General features: G+C 43.1%; 1 protein-coding gene across 1 annotated transcript in view; it reads left to right on the plus strand.

Moving 5' to 3' along the window:
- The first annotated feature begins 604 nt into the window (after positions 1-604).
- The window catches only part of DAT (Sodium-dependent dopamine transporter), a 95,413-nt gene continuing 82,701 nt past the window's right edge, over positions 605-13,316 (plus strand). Inside the window, exon 1 of the mRNA XM_084599320.1 lies at positions 605-1,172. Within this exon, the coding sequence (XP_084455446.1) occupies positions 860-1,172 (313 nt within the window). The 5' untranslated portion in view covers positions 605-859. The remainder of the gene's footprint in view (positions 1,173-13,316) is intronic.

Below are 13,316 nucleotides of genomic sequence, written 5' to 3' on the forward strand. Positions count from 1 at the left end.
GTTCTCTCGCCACAAAAGAGATACGCGAGACCGCGCAATTATGTGCTGTCCCATAAAGTGCGGGCCTTAAAACGTCCCTACCTGTTGCACAGCGTCGGCAGCGGCTGGGCCTCGGTCGTTCTCTCTCAGCGAGAGATGAAAGGAAGAGGCGGCCGGGATCAACAGGTGTCCGATGCGAAAGTGCGGCGCCGGTACTCTTCCCCTCCTCCCCTGCTCCGACGGAACGCTCCCCTTTTACTCTGCTACACTTTCCTCCGCAAAAATCCATCAACCGCGCAAGATGCATCGCGCCCGCGGTTTCTGCAAGAGCGCAAACCACGGTGCAATGCTTTATTGGAACCCGGCGCTACTTTTTCGCTCCAAGCAGCGAGAATGGAGGAAGATGCGAAGAAAAAAAAATCACCCCCCCCCCCCCCTCTCCCCCCAGAAGAACTTTCTCTCTTACGTTCCTACTTTTCTTTTGCTCAAAAACTTGGCTCTCCATTGGCCAAAGGTGACGGCAATTGCGCTACGTCATTGGACGACTGGGATCACGTGCTTCGCAGGGAGCCCCGACGCGAGACGGGAGCGCACTCGCGTCGTCTGCTCAGCGGTGCCGCCGCGTCGTCTGCTAGGCTCGTCGCGGAGCTGATTTACAAGAAGAAACAAAAACTAGAGTAGAGTGGCCAATCAACAGCAAAAGTGCAGCGACAGATTGGGACCGTACACCGATAGGCTCCATTTTCTTTTTTTCCAGCTGTGCTGCAGCGATCACTCGGACATTTAAACAGAGCAGTCAAGCAACAGGTGTGCCGGTGTGAGCTCGTTTGTTTTTACCACGACGTGCACTCGCGCTCTCTCTTGGGACGGACCGTTGCATATGGCGGATGAAAATTCACCTCTGGCGGGAGAGCACAAGAACTCTCCTTTCGTCGACGGAGACGGCCAGCTGCATGACAAGCTCGCTTCCGACCGGCAGGAGTCGTCCGCGAACAACTCGGCATCGGTGACGGAAGTCTGCCTGACGCCCCGCTCCGACGGCGCCAAGGATGCGACGGACAGCATGGGCCGGAAGTCGGCCGACAGAGAAGTATGGGGCAAGAAGGCCGATTTCCTGCTGTCCGTGATTGGATTCGCCGTGGACCTGTCGAACGTGTGGCGCTTTCCCTACCTCTGCTATGCCTACGGAGGAGGTGAGTTCCACTTTTCAGGAAATGGAGGCGTTATTTACGGCTGTCACAGCGGTCGTTACTCAACCGTGTCGCTACCGACGACAAGAGCGAACACACGTTTACGTTTTTGATTGCTGTCGTTTAACTTAATAAACCATGCGATAAACACATAAACGTAGTTAACACGCAGTTGGCCCTGGTTGAGTTCTCGCGTATTCCCCGAAGAAAAGCAACGCTGGATTGTGTGTCCTTCTTCTACTAGGCTGTGTCTACATCAACTTCAGAAAGCCTTTTCAGAAGAGAACACTTCATTTATCCATCGCTCTCACTCCTCCCCACATTACAATCGGCTTTTCTTGTGTCGCCCCGTGACCACCACCACCACCTTTATGTGTAAGCAGCACTACCAAATTCGCTGCACATTTCACTTGCACATGAATTTGCGAATCGTTTTGAAGACGTGTGTTTCAGATCACATTTTCTTTCTCTCTCTCTCTCTTCAAGTCTACATATGCACGTTAGAACGCGTTTAAAACGAACGGACATGCTATTCACGTGGGCTGCTGTCACTACGCGCACAAACAAGCGGCAGGGAGGCAATCACTAGAAAGAGCGAAAAAAGATCGGATTGCGGTCAAGCCGTTGAGAGTCATCTCAAATCAATGCGGCACTTGCTCCACCGCGCTAAAAGGCACTCGTGGTGTTATCGCAAGTGCACAGTGCTCCGAAGATGGCAGAATTATCTTTTTCTGGCTTTAGGATATCTGAAAGGAGGTGATTTCATTTCAACAGTTTTCTCTTGGTGCGGCTTGCCCAACGGGAATGGCGCGGACTGACACAGCTTTTACATTTACGCAGCTTCAGTCTACAAGGTGAGCGGCGTAGAGAGCAAGCATCGACGCGGCATAACGCATCCCTTCTGTCACAAAAGTAACTAGAACAGAACGGAAAAAAGTCGATGCTTATCTGTAAACAATAACTTTCTATTACTTTTCACAAATATCGCTAATATAACCGCACTTCCCGCTAGTGCACTGAAATCACAATCAACAAATATGAAAAGATCGGCTGAAGTGGAATGCAGAAAGGATCTATATAATGTTAGATAGGTCGAAAAGTCGCATTTTGCGCTCACGCGCGGGCAAAGTGAAACTGTGCGCAGAAAATTGAAATGCTTCTTGAGAAATAAACGGATTTTCTCGCAATTAATGCGCAGAGAGTTGTTTAATATTCGCGAGCTGCTTGCTTGACAGAGTAATATCCAGACCATACCCAGCAACACTTCGTTCCATGGCCCGCAACACACATTGCTTATAGAGCATCATGTTTACAAATTAAAAGTGCTGTCGCGCATGAAATTTCTTAATGACACCTATAGAGAAAGCTGAAGGCGCCGCCCTTATATGCTAGCTTATTAAAGAGCAGTTTACCCTCGGCAGGAATGCTGGGAACACGATTTTTCGTTTTTGGCTTGGCTAGTGCTGGACTGAAACATCAATTCTGCCTCGGAATCGGTCATTTCACGAAAAGTAACCACCTAGTTCCTAGAATAGCTTATGAGTGTATGAAACGTTATTTGAAAAGCAGGATATTTTTAAAACACCTGTCTGGGTTGAGCCTGCTCTTTCTTCCTGTGCAACAAAACCACGATTATCGGGTGTTGCCGACTCGCCTCATCTTACAGTGATTTTCGCTGTGAGTCTGGGCGCATTAATATGCATTTCGCTCAAGAAAAAAAAATCATACTAGGGGGCAACAATATTGATGCAACTGACATATTAAAATAACTCGTGTGCCATATACGCGCGCTGTGTTCATTGACATGATACTGGATCAGTAAACTTCTGCAACGCACTGTTTCTCCAAAGCTGCTAGCCCATTAGTAGATCAAGTGTTGTCGAATACTGCCCCCCCCCCTCCGTCCCCCCCCCCACACACACAGGTTGTTAGTTATAACATGACAAATCACTGGTATGGTGGTAGTGGTTGATTAAAAAATAAACAAAAGAAGAACGTTACAGGCCGCGGCAGTCGGTGTTCAGTATCTTAAGCAATAAAAGGGACAAGGGGAGGCTATAGCGAGGCGAAGTGCAAAGAGAAGGAATAGCTCGAAAGGACGCGGGAAGCTTTGTACACTATTTACAAAATACAAGAGGTAACGTTCTTCGCGCGCAGGTGTCGAGCACTGTCCGAAAAATGATTGCGTGCGCGAGCGGCCACTACAGTGAGTTGCGCTAACAAATTGGCTGCATATACATAGCCGCACGTACGCAGCGTCCTGCTGCAGACTGATCACAGAACACTGTCCGGGTTTTCTCTTGGTGACAAGTTCTAGACAAAATAACCAGGAAGAATTCGTCAGCTATTCATTTAATCATTGTGTATTCATAGACAAAACTAGAAACACTGACTAGGTGAATGCACTGAGCTAACCATGAACTGCCTCAGCATTCCACACTTTTTCACAAGCCTACGGAAATGGTATGCACGTGCTCATCATCATCTTCCACTTTTGATTGGAGTTCTGCTCTTAGAAATCGACGGATAACTATGTACTTGTGCGTAACGTTCGTAAGAAGATAAGCACCATAAAATATATCTCGCTTCAAACGATATTTATCAACCCCATTTAAGTACCGAGACAGGAAAATCGAGCATATTATGAAAATCAAATTATAAGAATCAGAGACAACTGCTATAAAAATTGGCGATAGTTAAAGGGTATTTTTTTTTTTTACTTGGATTACAAAGATAGCATTACTTCTGAAATTAATGACGACTCATGAAATTTTTCTAAACGCATATACGTAGCTAATGCATTCATTTCATTCTTAATTAGCTAAAAACAGTCGCATACTTACTCATTTGTTCCACCACAACCGTTGTTCAGAGTCCTTTTAGGTGAGACCCACTATACTAGACTCACTATGTCCATGCTCAAGAAGAAGAAAATGGGCAGGGGCAGGGCGTGTAGTACGTAGAGAGAATAGCAGATCGTCCCTAAGGGTAACAAATTGTATTCCAATGGAAGGAAGCGTAACAGATTACGGTGGAAAACTGGGTGGGCGGATGAGGCTAAAACGTTTGCAGGAGCCAAACGGATGTAGCTAGCACAGGACCTGCGCCAGATGCACAGGACCGAGTTAACTGGGGGATATGGGAGATGCATTCGCCCTGCAGTGGGCATCATCCTGCTGAAAATGACGGTGATACCAGACGAAGTATATGATACATGATGCATGGTTTAATTACTATAGGACGAAGCCTTCATCAAATTCATTCCTCTAAAATAAGGGAAAAAAAATCGTTCGCTAACTTTCAATTCTTGCTCATGTGATTAACAAAAATATTTCAATGTGGCATGTTCTCAGAGGCCTTCCCAGTTATGTAGATAACTACCGCCTCATTACAGCACTATCATTTTTCACGAAACTAATCCAAAACTTAATTTAAACTTTATTAAAACTTAAAAAATAATGCCATTAAAATAAATTCGACGAAAACTAAGTTAAGGATATTTCACTCTTCGCAAAGACTATTTTAGACAATAACTAGCATTTAATTTCACAAACGCGTAATTTATCATTCTCCCTCCCGGAAGTTTCCCGGAATTGAGCCGAATTCACACTTAAAATACCATAACTATGTCGCAGTATTAATGAAGAATTCCGTTTTGGTATTCATGTGTTCGCACAAGGAGCTACTTTCAACAGCATGCACTTCTCTGATTGTACTACGCTTTTTTATTCACAGCCGCATTAATTATTGTATATCATCATGGGGTAACACATACATATCACACAATTCCTCAGACACCTTCAAAACCATCACCTATCATTACCTCCAGCCCATATATACCATCCCTTCTCCCCATGTACGGAAAAAGATTTTGCCATTTTATCTGCACTAAAAGCAAAGCTCATGTATCGCTCATGTATCGCTGTTGTTGTTGTTGTTGTTGTTGTTGTTGTTGTTGTTGTTGTTGTTGTTGTTGTTGTTGTTGTTGTTGTTGTTGTTGTTGTTGTTGTTGTTGTTGTTGTTGTTGTTGTTGTTGACCAAATAACATATGGCACATACCCACAGAGGGGGATCGGCCAAGAATTGGGTAGCAAAGAAAACTTTTGAGGTATACTGGCGTGAAAAAAAAAAAGGAAAAAAAGTGATTTGAGGGGTAGAGGAAAGGAAACAAAAAGGAAATAAATGAAATACAGAATGAAAAGTGGTAACACACACGGTAGATTGACACTGCTATTATAGAACAAGTGATATTTAGCAAGGAAAACGATTTGATTCCAGTAAAAAATTTTGCATGACGGTGAAAACAGACCTGTGACTGTGCCCAAGGATGGTGGTGCCAAATGATAACAATATCGGGCTACTTAAACTGAGGCCAAGCTGTTGTAATGGCCTTTCCATCAACTGTCTTCTCAACGTAGTGAAGCGGCAAAACAATAAAAAGTGATCTAATGATTCCTGTTCACCGCAAGATGCGCAGACTGGAGAAAGTGCTAAACCAGACCATGGAAATTTAAAGGTGGGATACGGCATCGCACCCTTGTTAGGGAAATCTCAAGTTGCCGATAATGACAATTTTCTATTCCAAGAATAATTTAGATGCAGGTAGTCATCAGATTGTAAAAGATGTCCATTTTTCATATTTAATAGAACGTTTCTCGGAAACCTCGCTGCGGTGATGTACGCTGTCGCCGGAAGGATAGATACTACGGGGCTACTGAGGGACTCTTTTGCCAAACTATCAGCATATTCATTTAAAGTCACATTGTTGTGGCCTGGTGGTACCCATACCATATGTACAAGTTTCAAATGTCGAGGGATCAGGGAGAGAAAGGTTTTTATTACTGTAGAATCCACTGACGAAGATAGGGATGAACACTAGGATAGAGAGTCGGAAATTACAGACACTTTAAAAAAAAGAGGAGTCTAATTTCCATAAAGCGAGTACCGCCGCCAGAAACTCCGCTTCAAAAATCGGGATGAAGTCCGGAAGCCGGACACGTATTGATATGTATCGTTCACGCAGTAAAATCATACGAATAAGCACTTTCACTTCGTCTCAACTCCAGAACACTAACAGTGCTAGATTTGTCGCACATGCTAATCTACTCTTACCTAAAATGCACACGACCTACTATGAACACACGGTATAAGCTTTACTGCTGTGTCATTTTGGAATGTACCACCCAATACCAATCAAATCATCTGTTTTTGAACATTTGTTCGAACTACCCCGGAAATCACATTTGCTTACTAATAACAAAAACTACGAAACCTATATTTTCCTTCTTTATGACAATGGCTCACTAACAATGCATAATGACGTTTTATCTAACTACAGTTGTACCCAGGCTTTCGTTATTTTTGTGACATATTTGTTTGTATTTGTCAACATTCTCACTTTTTTAATAACACTGCGTATTTTTAACAGGAGGTCTTCCAAACGTTCCACTTTGGTACCTCGTTCTGTAATACTTTTTATTTGCTCATATATAAAGGACATCTTCAACTAAACCTGAAACGTGTGCCCGGGATTTGCCTCCATTTGGGGTTAAGATGCGGGCGTGCGACCCGTAAAACGATGTCTAAGCTAAGTTTTCTAAAATGTTTTACCTGTTTCACTGATTCCAATGGAAACCGCGGTGTATTAGCAGTTGGGGAATGCGTTGAAGAAGACTGCGACAAAGTGTAATTCGGCATATTGAAGTCGGTAGCTTTTTAAAACGCAACGATAGACGCCTGTTGTGCGGCCGGACATAGACCTCAAAAGGTATTTCTCCGAATCCCGCAAACTTCTCTTGTGGCCTCACATGCGACCACGTGCTCTTTATTTGCTCGCAAATGCATTCGTTATTACTAAGCTCCCTAGTCAGCATTACAGGATGAAGCAGCTCTCAAACGTCTTGGCGAGAAAACGAAAGGGGACAACACGCTGTACGAGACGACGGCCATGCAATCCGCCCTTTCCGGATTCGGTGTTCTCTACTGTCTTCTGTTACTGTACGCGGTCCGTTTACCGAGATTATTGAAGCATCTGGTTTTAACGGCTGTATTAGCAAAGATGTAGCGGACGCGGCAGCATATCTGACTCTACGAGAAGTTTGCGCTATTCAGAGAAATATCCAGCAAAAAAGCGTTCCTAGGGGTATGCTCGGCTTCTCAACACACGGTTATCATGACTTAAAAAAAGAAAAAGGTAACTTTTAAGTTGTTTCCTGATTTGTCGCACTGTTTTTCAAAGGGGTTGCAAAAGTTATCGAATGCCCACCTGTATAGGTGCTCTGTCGTGAAAAATATTACAGAAGAGGTTATTTCTATGTTTGTCTGGGTCCCGATACCAACCTGTACTTGTAGTTAGAGGACATCGTGCGGAAGGGGGAAGAGGGGGGGGGGGTACCATGCGCACATTTTCGGTGCTTTAAAAATACACAACGAAATAACATTTAGTACTTCCGCAATAGCCTCTAGGATGCACCATCGCTATAGGTTGGAATGCGAGCAGTGCTGCGCCCACGCACTGCGCTGGCTGAATTTATTACCGTCATGCTTTGACCTGGCTCGTAAAAAAAAAAAATAAGTTAGAGTCGTCCATTGTTGTATCATGTACGACTCAGCGCAGTTTTTGTGCTAACAGGATAAAATAACAGGCGGAGAGAGTAAATTATAACAGTGGAGATGGCAGATGCGGCGCATTTCGCATTTTCATTTTATCGTTCCTGTACATGCATGCAGGGTTACAGTACACCTTTCATCTTTATTCAACATCAGGGGATTTTGGATGCACAGGCAAAAAGCTTGAGAGGCTTTATACTAGGCGAGTGGTCCCATTCTTTACAGCAGGGATGACAAATTATACACTGCTTAACATAGATATATCTATGAAAGCACAGGCAATAAGGGGGTAATAGATAATCTCATGGAATGTTTGAACAATATGTAACACAAAGCATACACGAGGAGAAAAAAATAGTAAAAAAAAATAGGAACACTTAACATCGTATCTTCAAAGAAAGGCGCAGATCATACGTGATCAATTAACAAATTATATGAAGAGGAAAACATACGCGTTTCTAAATAAAGAGAATTATGCGACTTTTTCAAAGACAGTGTCGTAACATCGATGTCGGTACATGAAGGGACTACGTCGCAGGCACACTAATAGATGAGAAAACTGCTTTGAAAACTTTTGTCCATGTGTATTCCAATGGATGCTAAGTCTACGTTTCATTCGAAGTCGCCTCGCTCACTGATAGCAGCGCTATCGCACCTTTTAAACTGCCTGATTTCTTCGCAGCCTTTATAGTATCAGCTAGCTGTTGTTCTTAGTTCCTGTCGAACGCATGTGCGATAATGCGTGTACTGCAGCATTCATAACCTTTAGTTTTCGCAATAGATTGTACATCAGGTCTGACAGAGGATATACACTCTAAACATGAAGAAGCCTATGAGGGTGCAAAAAATGGAGTAGCCTGTCCTGAGTCTTCTAGCGCAGTCCCTATTAATACGGGGCACGGTGCCCGAGCCCTGCGGCAGATCTTCATCACTGGAAATACGGAAGTCAATTCTCACTTGAAAATATGTCAAGCTCTAACAATTACGGTTATTTTAAATAAGGTTTTCTGTGTATTCAAATAACAGCTACACCTCAGGTCCAGCTGCTCACTGCCTCCTTTCACTGCTAATTACATCGAATAAATATTATTTATGAAGAGAATAGGCTTCTGCTGCCAAAGAAAAGCATTCCGTATGGTTAGTCGTGAAAATCTACCTGAGAGCTTCAAAATAATGCCGCGCCCCTAGAAGGGAGTGCGCTAAAGGACATGGCTACTACCTTTTACTCGATTTCAGGGTTATTTCTGTTTAGAGTGTATACTCGAAAGGCTCTATGTCCATACAAAGATGCTGTTAGAGGTGGTATCTAGCTGCAAGCCGAGTTGAGGTGGAAAAACTGAAACAAAACAACAGAAAAGCAATACCTAATACGGAATGAAATAATTGTAAACATCGGAGGGAAAGAACGGTAACACACACACACACACACACACACACACACACACACACACACACACACACACACACACACACACACACACACACACACACACACACACACAAGAAAAGAAAGGAAGAGTGGAGATGCAAGGGTGAGCGGGAGCCTGTCGTCTCTGAGAAAAGATAACAAGAAGTGCGCAGCATAAAGTAAATTTACACGAGGATAGAAAACTTTAAAAAGTGCTTAAAAACACCTGGGAAAGGGATGAAAGAAGCAATATAAATGTGATGTGAAACGCTAGGAAGGAAATATACACTGGGAAAGAAAGCGCAAGGAAACATGCCTTCCATGTTTTTCTCGTGCGATTTTGCTTTTTTCTCGGGTCAAGTGCAAGGTCTCGAAATATTATGTAGTGGTAATGGCGAGTATTGCAAACATCTGAATACTTTAACGCCCCTTAATGGCAGGTTCGATCGCCCGAACTCCCTAAATAAGGTTTTTCAACGAACAGCTGGTATAAAACGATGTGATGTTCTTAAAACACCAGCAAATGCTAACTTTCAGTAGACCTGTTCATTCATGACGACATACTCAAATGTTCTTCATAAAACAACCGCCCCTTTTTATTTAAATAGCGGCGACCATCTTAAAGAAATATTTCTTTATGCACTGAGAGTCACACATCCAGACGCAATAAGAACAGAGGAGATATCTTTATAGGCTATATAGGCCCGATGAGAAACCCCCGCCGGCTCTAAGTTTATGCTTTTGACCCAGGTGCAAAGCCTGCAAGCTTTAAAAAGGGACCTTGGTTGGAAGCAAGGCAAGTTATCCATCTTTGAAATGTATACTAGCTTTAACCGCGCCTCGCCTAGTGTTTTTACGCACTTGAATGTTCCTTCTTGCAGAATCAACACATAGGAGAGATAGGACAATCAGTGAGCACGAGACTGAATGACCACTATGGTGACACAGGGATGGATGTCCCAATGCCATATAGTTTCGGAAAACATTAATCAACGTGATCGTAACTTGAATGAGCTTCAGCAAATTCATTGCCCAGTCAGGCTTCAAATCCAAAGAAGATAGGAAACACAGAGGTGAATTTCTATTGCATACTATGCAATAGAAATGAGCTTAAAATATTGCAGCCACCAGGAATAAACACCTCCAAATGAAACTGGGTTACTCCTAGGTGTATTGCATCGATGCCGTATCTATGCACCCCCCCCCCCCCCCCCTCCTTCTTATTTTCTTTCTTTGTCAGGTCAGTCTCTTTCATTTCGAAAAAGGTTTTTAAAGCGTTCTAAAACAAAATAAGAAGTACCTATTGTCTCATGTACTTTTACTTTCTCATCGCATTTCCTGATATCATTTCTCAGTGACCCTCTGCTCCTGCTCCCCCTATCTATCTCTACTTTTTCATTTTTTTTGCTCTTTTTTTCTGGGACTCTTTGGCATGTCTTTTCTGTGTCGTTCGTTTCCTTCTCTCTCTCTCTCTCTCTCTCTCTCTCTCTCTAGTTTTTACTGTTTCTACCGCTGTATATGGTTCTACCGTGGTATTCGGTTGTTTACCCTAGTTTTCCAACTCTGCTTTCAGCTGGGATTTTACTCAGATACTTGCCTACATCAACACGGTTCTGCCGATCACCCCGCCTAATCCCATGTAACATGCCTGCTTTTTATTCCCACCCCATCTTCCGACATCACATCCTCCACTTCATTTCGCATCGGAGCTTCCTCCTCGGAGGAAAAGCACTGCATAAACCTCCTCCAGCGGTGACAGCTTCGCACACACGAAGACGCCTTGATATTGAAACGTTGTCTAGCCCACTGAGGGTTAATTCCACTCAGCTTTTGTTTGCTTTGCTTTGTGTCTTACAAAAATCCCATCTTCCTACCACCTCTCTACCACTGATACCAGTCAGCGAGGTGAGAATAGGAAGAAGAGTAGATGGATGGAACACGTAACGTATAAAACACGCATCCCACGGTCTGCAATCGGGCGGATTCCAAGAAAAAGAACATTGCTCAGTTCCTTCAGGTAAAGACTAAAAGTTCTTTACCTCATTATCAATAATTATCTAAAAATTAATAAATCAGACTACTTTGAGATCAAAACTAATGAGACATCAAGGCATCGTCATAGTAGGTTCATTCCATTGCCGGCTATAAAAAATAATTGCTTCAAGTTTAGTTATTTCCCGCGAACTTGTAAGGACTGGAACTCTCTTCCAGATTCTGCTGTTCGATCATCATCATTATCTGAATTTGTACGCCATTTAGAAAATTTTATCTATGGCACTACCACAGGGTGATGAGGTTCTATTGCTGTTGTGTAGGATGGCTGTTGTTCCGATTTCTGTGTAATTCATTTTTGTTTTGTTTGTGTGTGCATTCAGAGACAATTTTTGATTGACTATTGATTTTCATCGTGTTCTATATTGCTCATTTTTCGTTTTCTATTTTCCACTCCTGTTACAGCCCCTTATGGTGGCTGACAGTATTAAAAAATGAAATGAAAATGAAATGAAATGAGATGGCAGGAATGTATTGAGAAACTGACCGGGTTGATTCTTGGTTATGATGATGATGATGATGGAAACGTTTAATAGGAGCCGGTAAAAGCTGGCACAGAACATAAAGATCAGTGGGTGGTTTGTACTCTGTTGGGCGTAATCTAGATTATGACGCTAAATGTGTTTCTAAAAGTGTATAAACGTACTGGTGGCTGTCGTTTAATACGCCCGAATTTCATTGAAATGCGACACAGATGATACCGTCATGCATGGTCACGAGCACCTTCGGAGAAACCAAGGTATTGTCTGCGTCAACTCGGAGGCTAACGAAGATGACCGAAATTAAATTGCGAAGAGCGCTCTCAGCTACGGAAAGAAACATCATAAGGGTAACATTATCTGGCAGAAGGAAAGTTGAGTTGGTCGGAGGCAAAACGATTTAACGAGGTCGTAAACTAATGTGTGCCCTTCCAAAGCGTCGTCTCTCGTAGCCTATAAGTGCCGCTTTACGGCATGAAATACGACATTTCAAAGAAGAGGTATAGTAAATAAAGGCAAGCGAGCGCACATGCTCGCCAAAATCTTCGCCTCTTGGTGCACGAGAAACGTGTGCGTTAGTTGCTGTAACCTTTCTTGATTACATATATCAAAGTTAGGTACACACGAAAAAAAAAAAAATGACAGCACTTTCTGTCGCTTTTACTATGCCTCATTATTTCAGTCTGCATGTATACGTTATAGACTCTAAAACCAAAGTAGAGCAGACTCTAGGTATTGATCACGATTGATAGAAAACATTCCTGCCCAGAAAGTTGAAATCGTCATTCTGATATCCAAAAATCAAAACTAACTCAAGAAAGATAAATATATGTAGGAATATGAAGATAACTTATACCAGGCGTATACTGGCATTACAGGAATGGAAAAAAGGCTGGATACTAGCGTTTACTGAAATAATTATAGGCGCATTCTCTGCACGTACCAAACATATAATGCTACTGTAAGAAAAGCAGATATAGTGAGCAATCAATTCGCCACATACCTCACGACAACACATCTAGAAGAGAGGAACAGGTAAGAAAGACCAAGGTTTCCAACGATTGCGCTGTTAATTACCTTGCTATTTTAAGCTATCACGACCACTAAGAATTTCCCGCAAAAGCTGGTATCCGTGTTATCTCACAGAGCCCGCGCAAGCTGCGCGCTATTTGCAGAGAAGTTAATTGCCAAGGCCGCGCTAACAGAGAGCGCAGTGAAAGACACGCTAGGAATTTCACAAACTGCGTCACAGGTGTTTTTGTGCGAAACTCCGCTCTCCAACCTGACGAGGCGTTTGTGGAGCAATCAGGGCGGCGCATTAACGACTAACCGTGAGGATAGGACAGCGCTGCGAGCGATGGAAAGGGAAATCAAGCGCGTAACGGTAAATACAAGCTGAATACAACCTGAATTTGAGAAAAATTGTAAGTTAGGAATGTAATTTTGTCAAAATTGAAAGCGAGACATGAAAATAAAAATTGTCAAGCTGATGAAAAGCGAATGGAAACATTCGGCTCGGCACAGTCAAACGAGAGACCAAATTTACTGGAATAAACGAAGCTTATTAGGAGAGGCGCGTTGATCCCAAGCTGTGAACAG

The sequence above is a fragment of the Amblyomma maculatum genome, chromosome 3, assembly GCF_055883805.1.
Source record: "Amblyomma maculatum isolate TAMU_Amacu chromosome 3, ASM5588380v1, whole genome shotgun sequence".
In the NCBI taxonomy this organism is placed as follows: Eukaryota; Metazoa; Arthropoda; class Arachnida; order Ixodida; family Ixodidae; genus Amblyomma; species Amblyomma maculatum.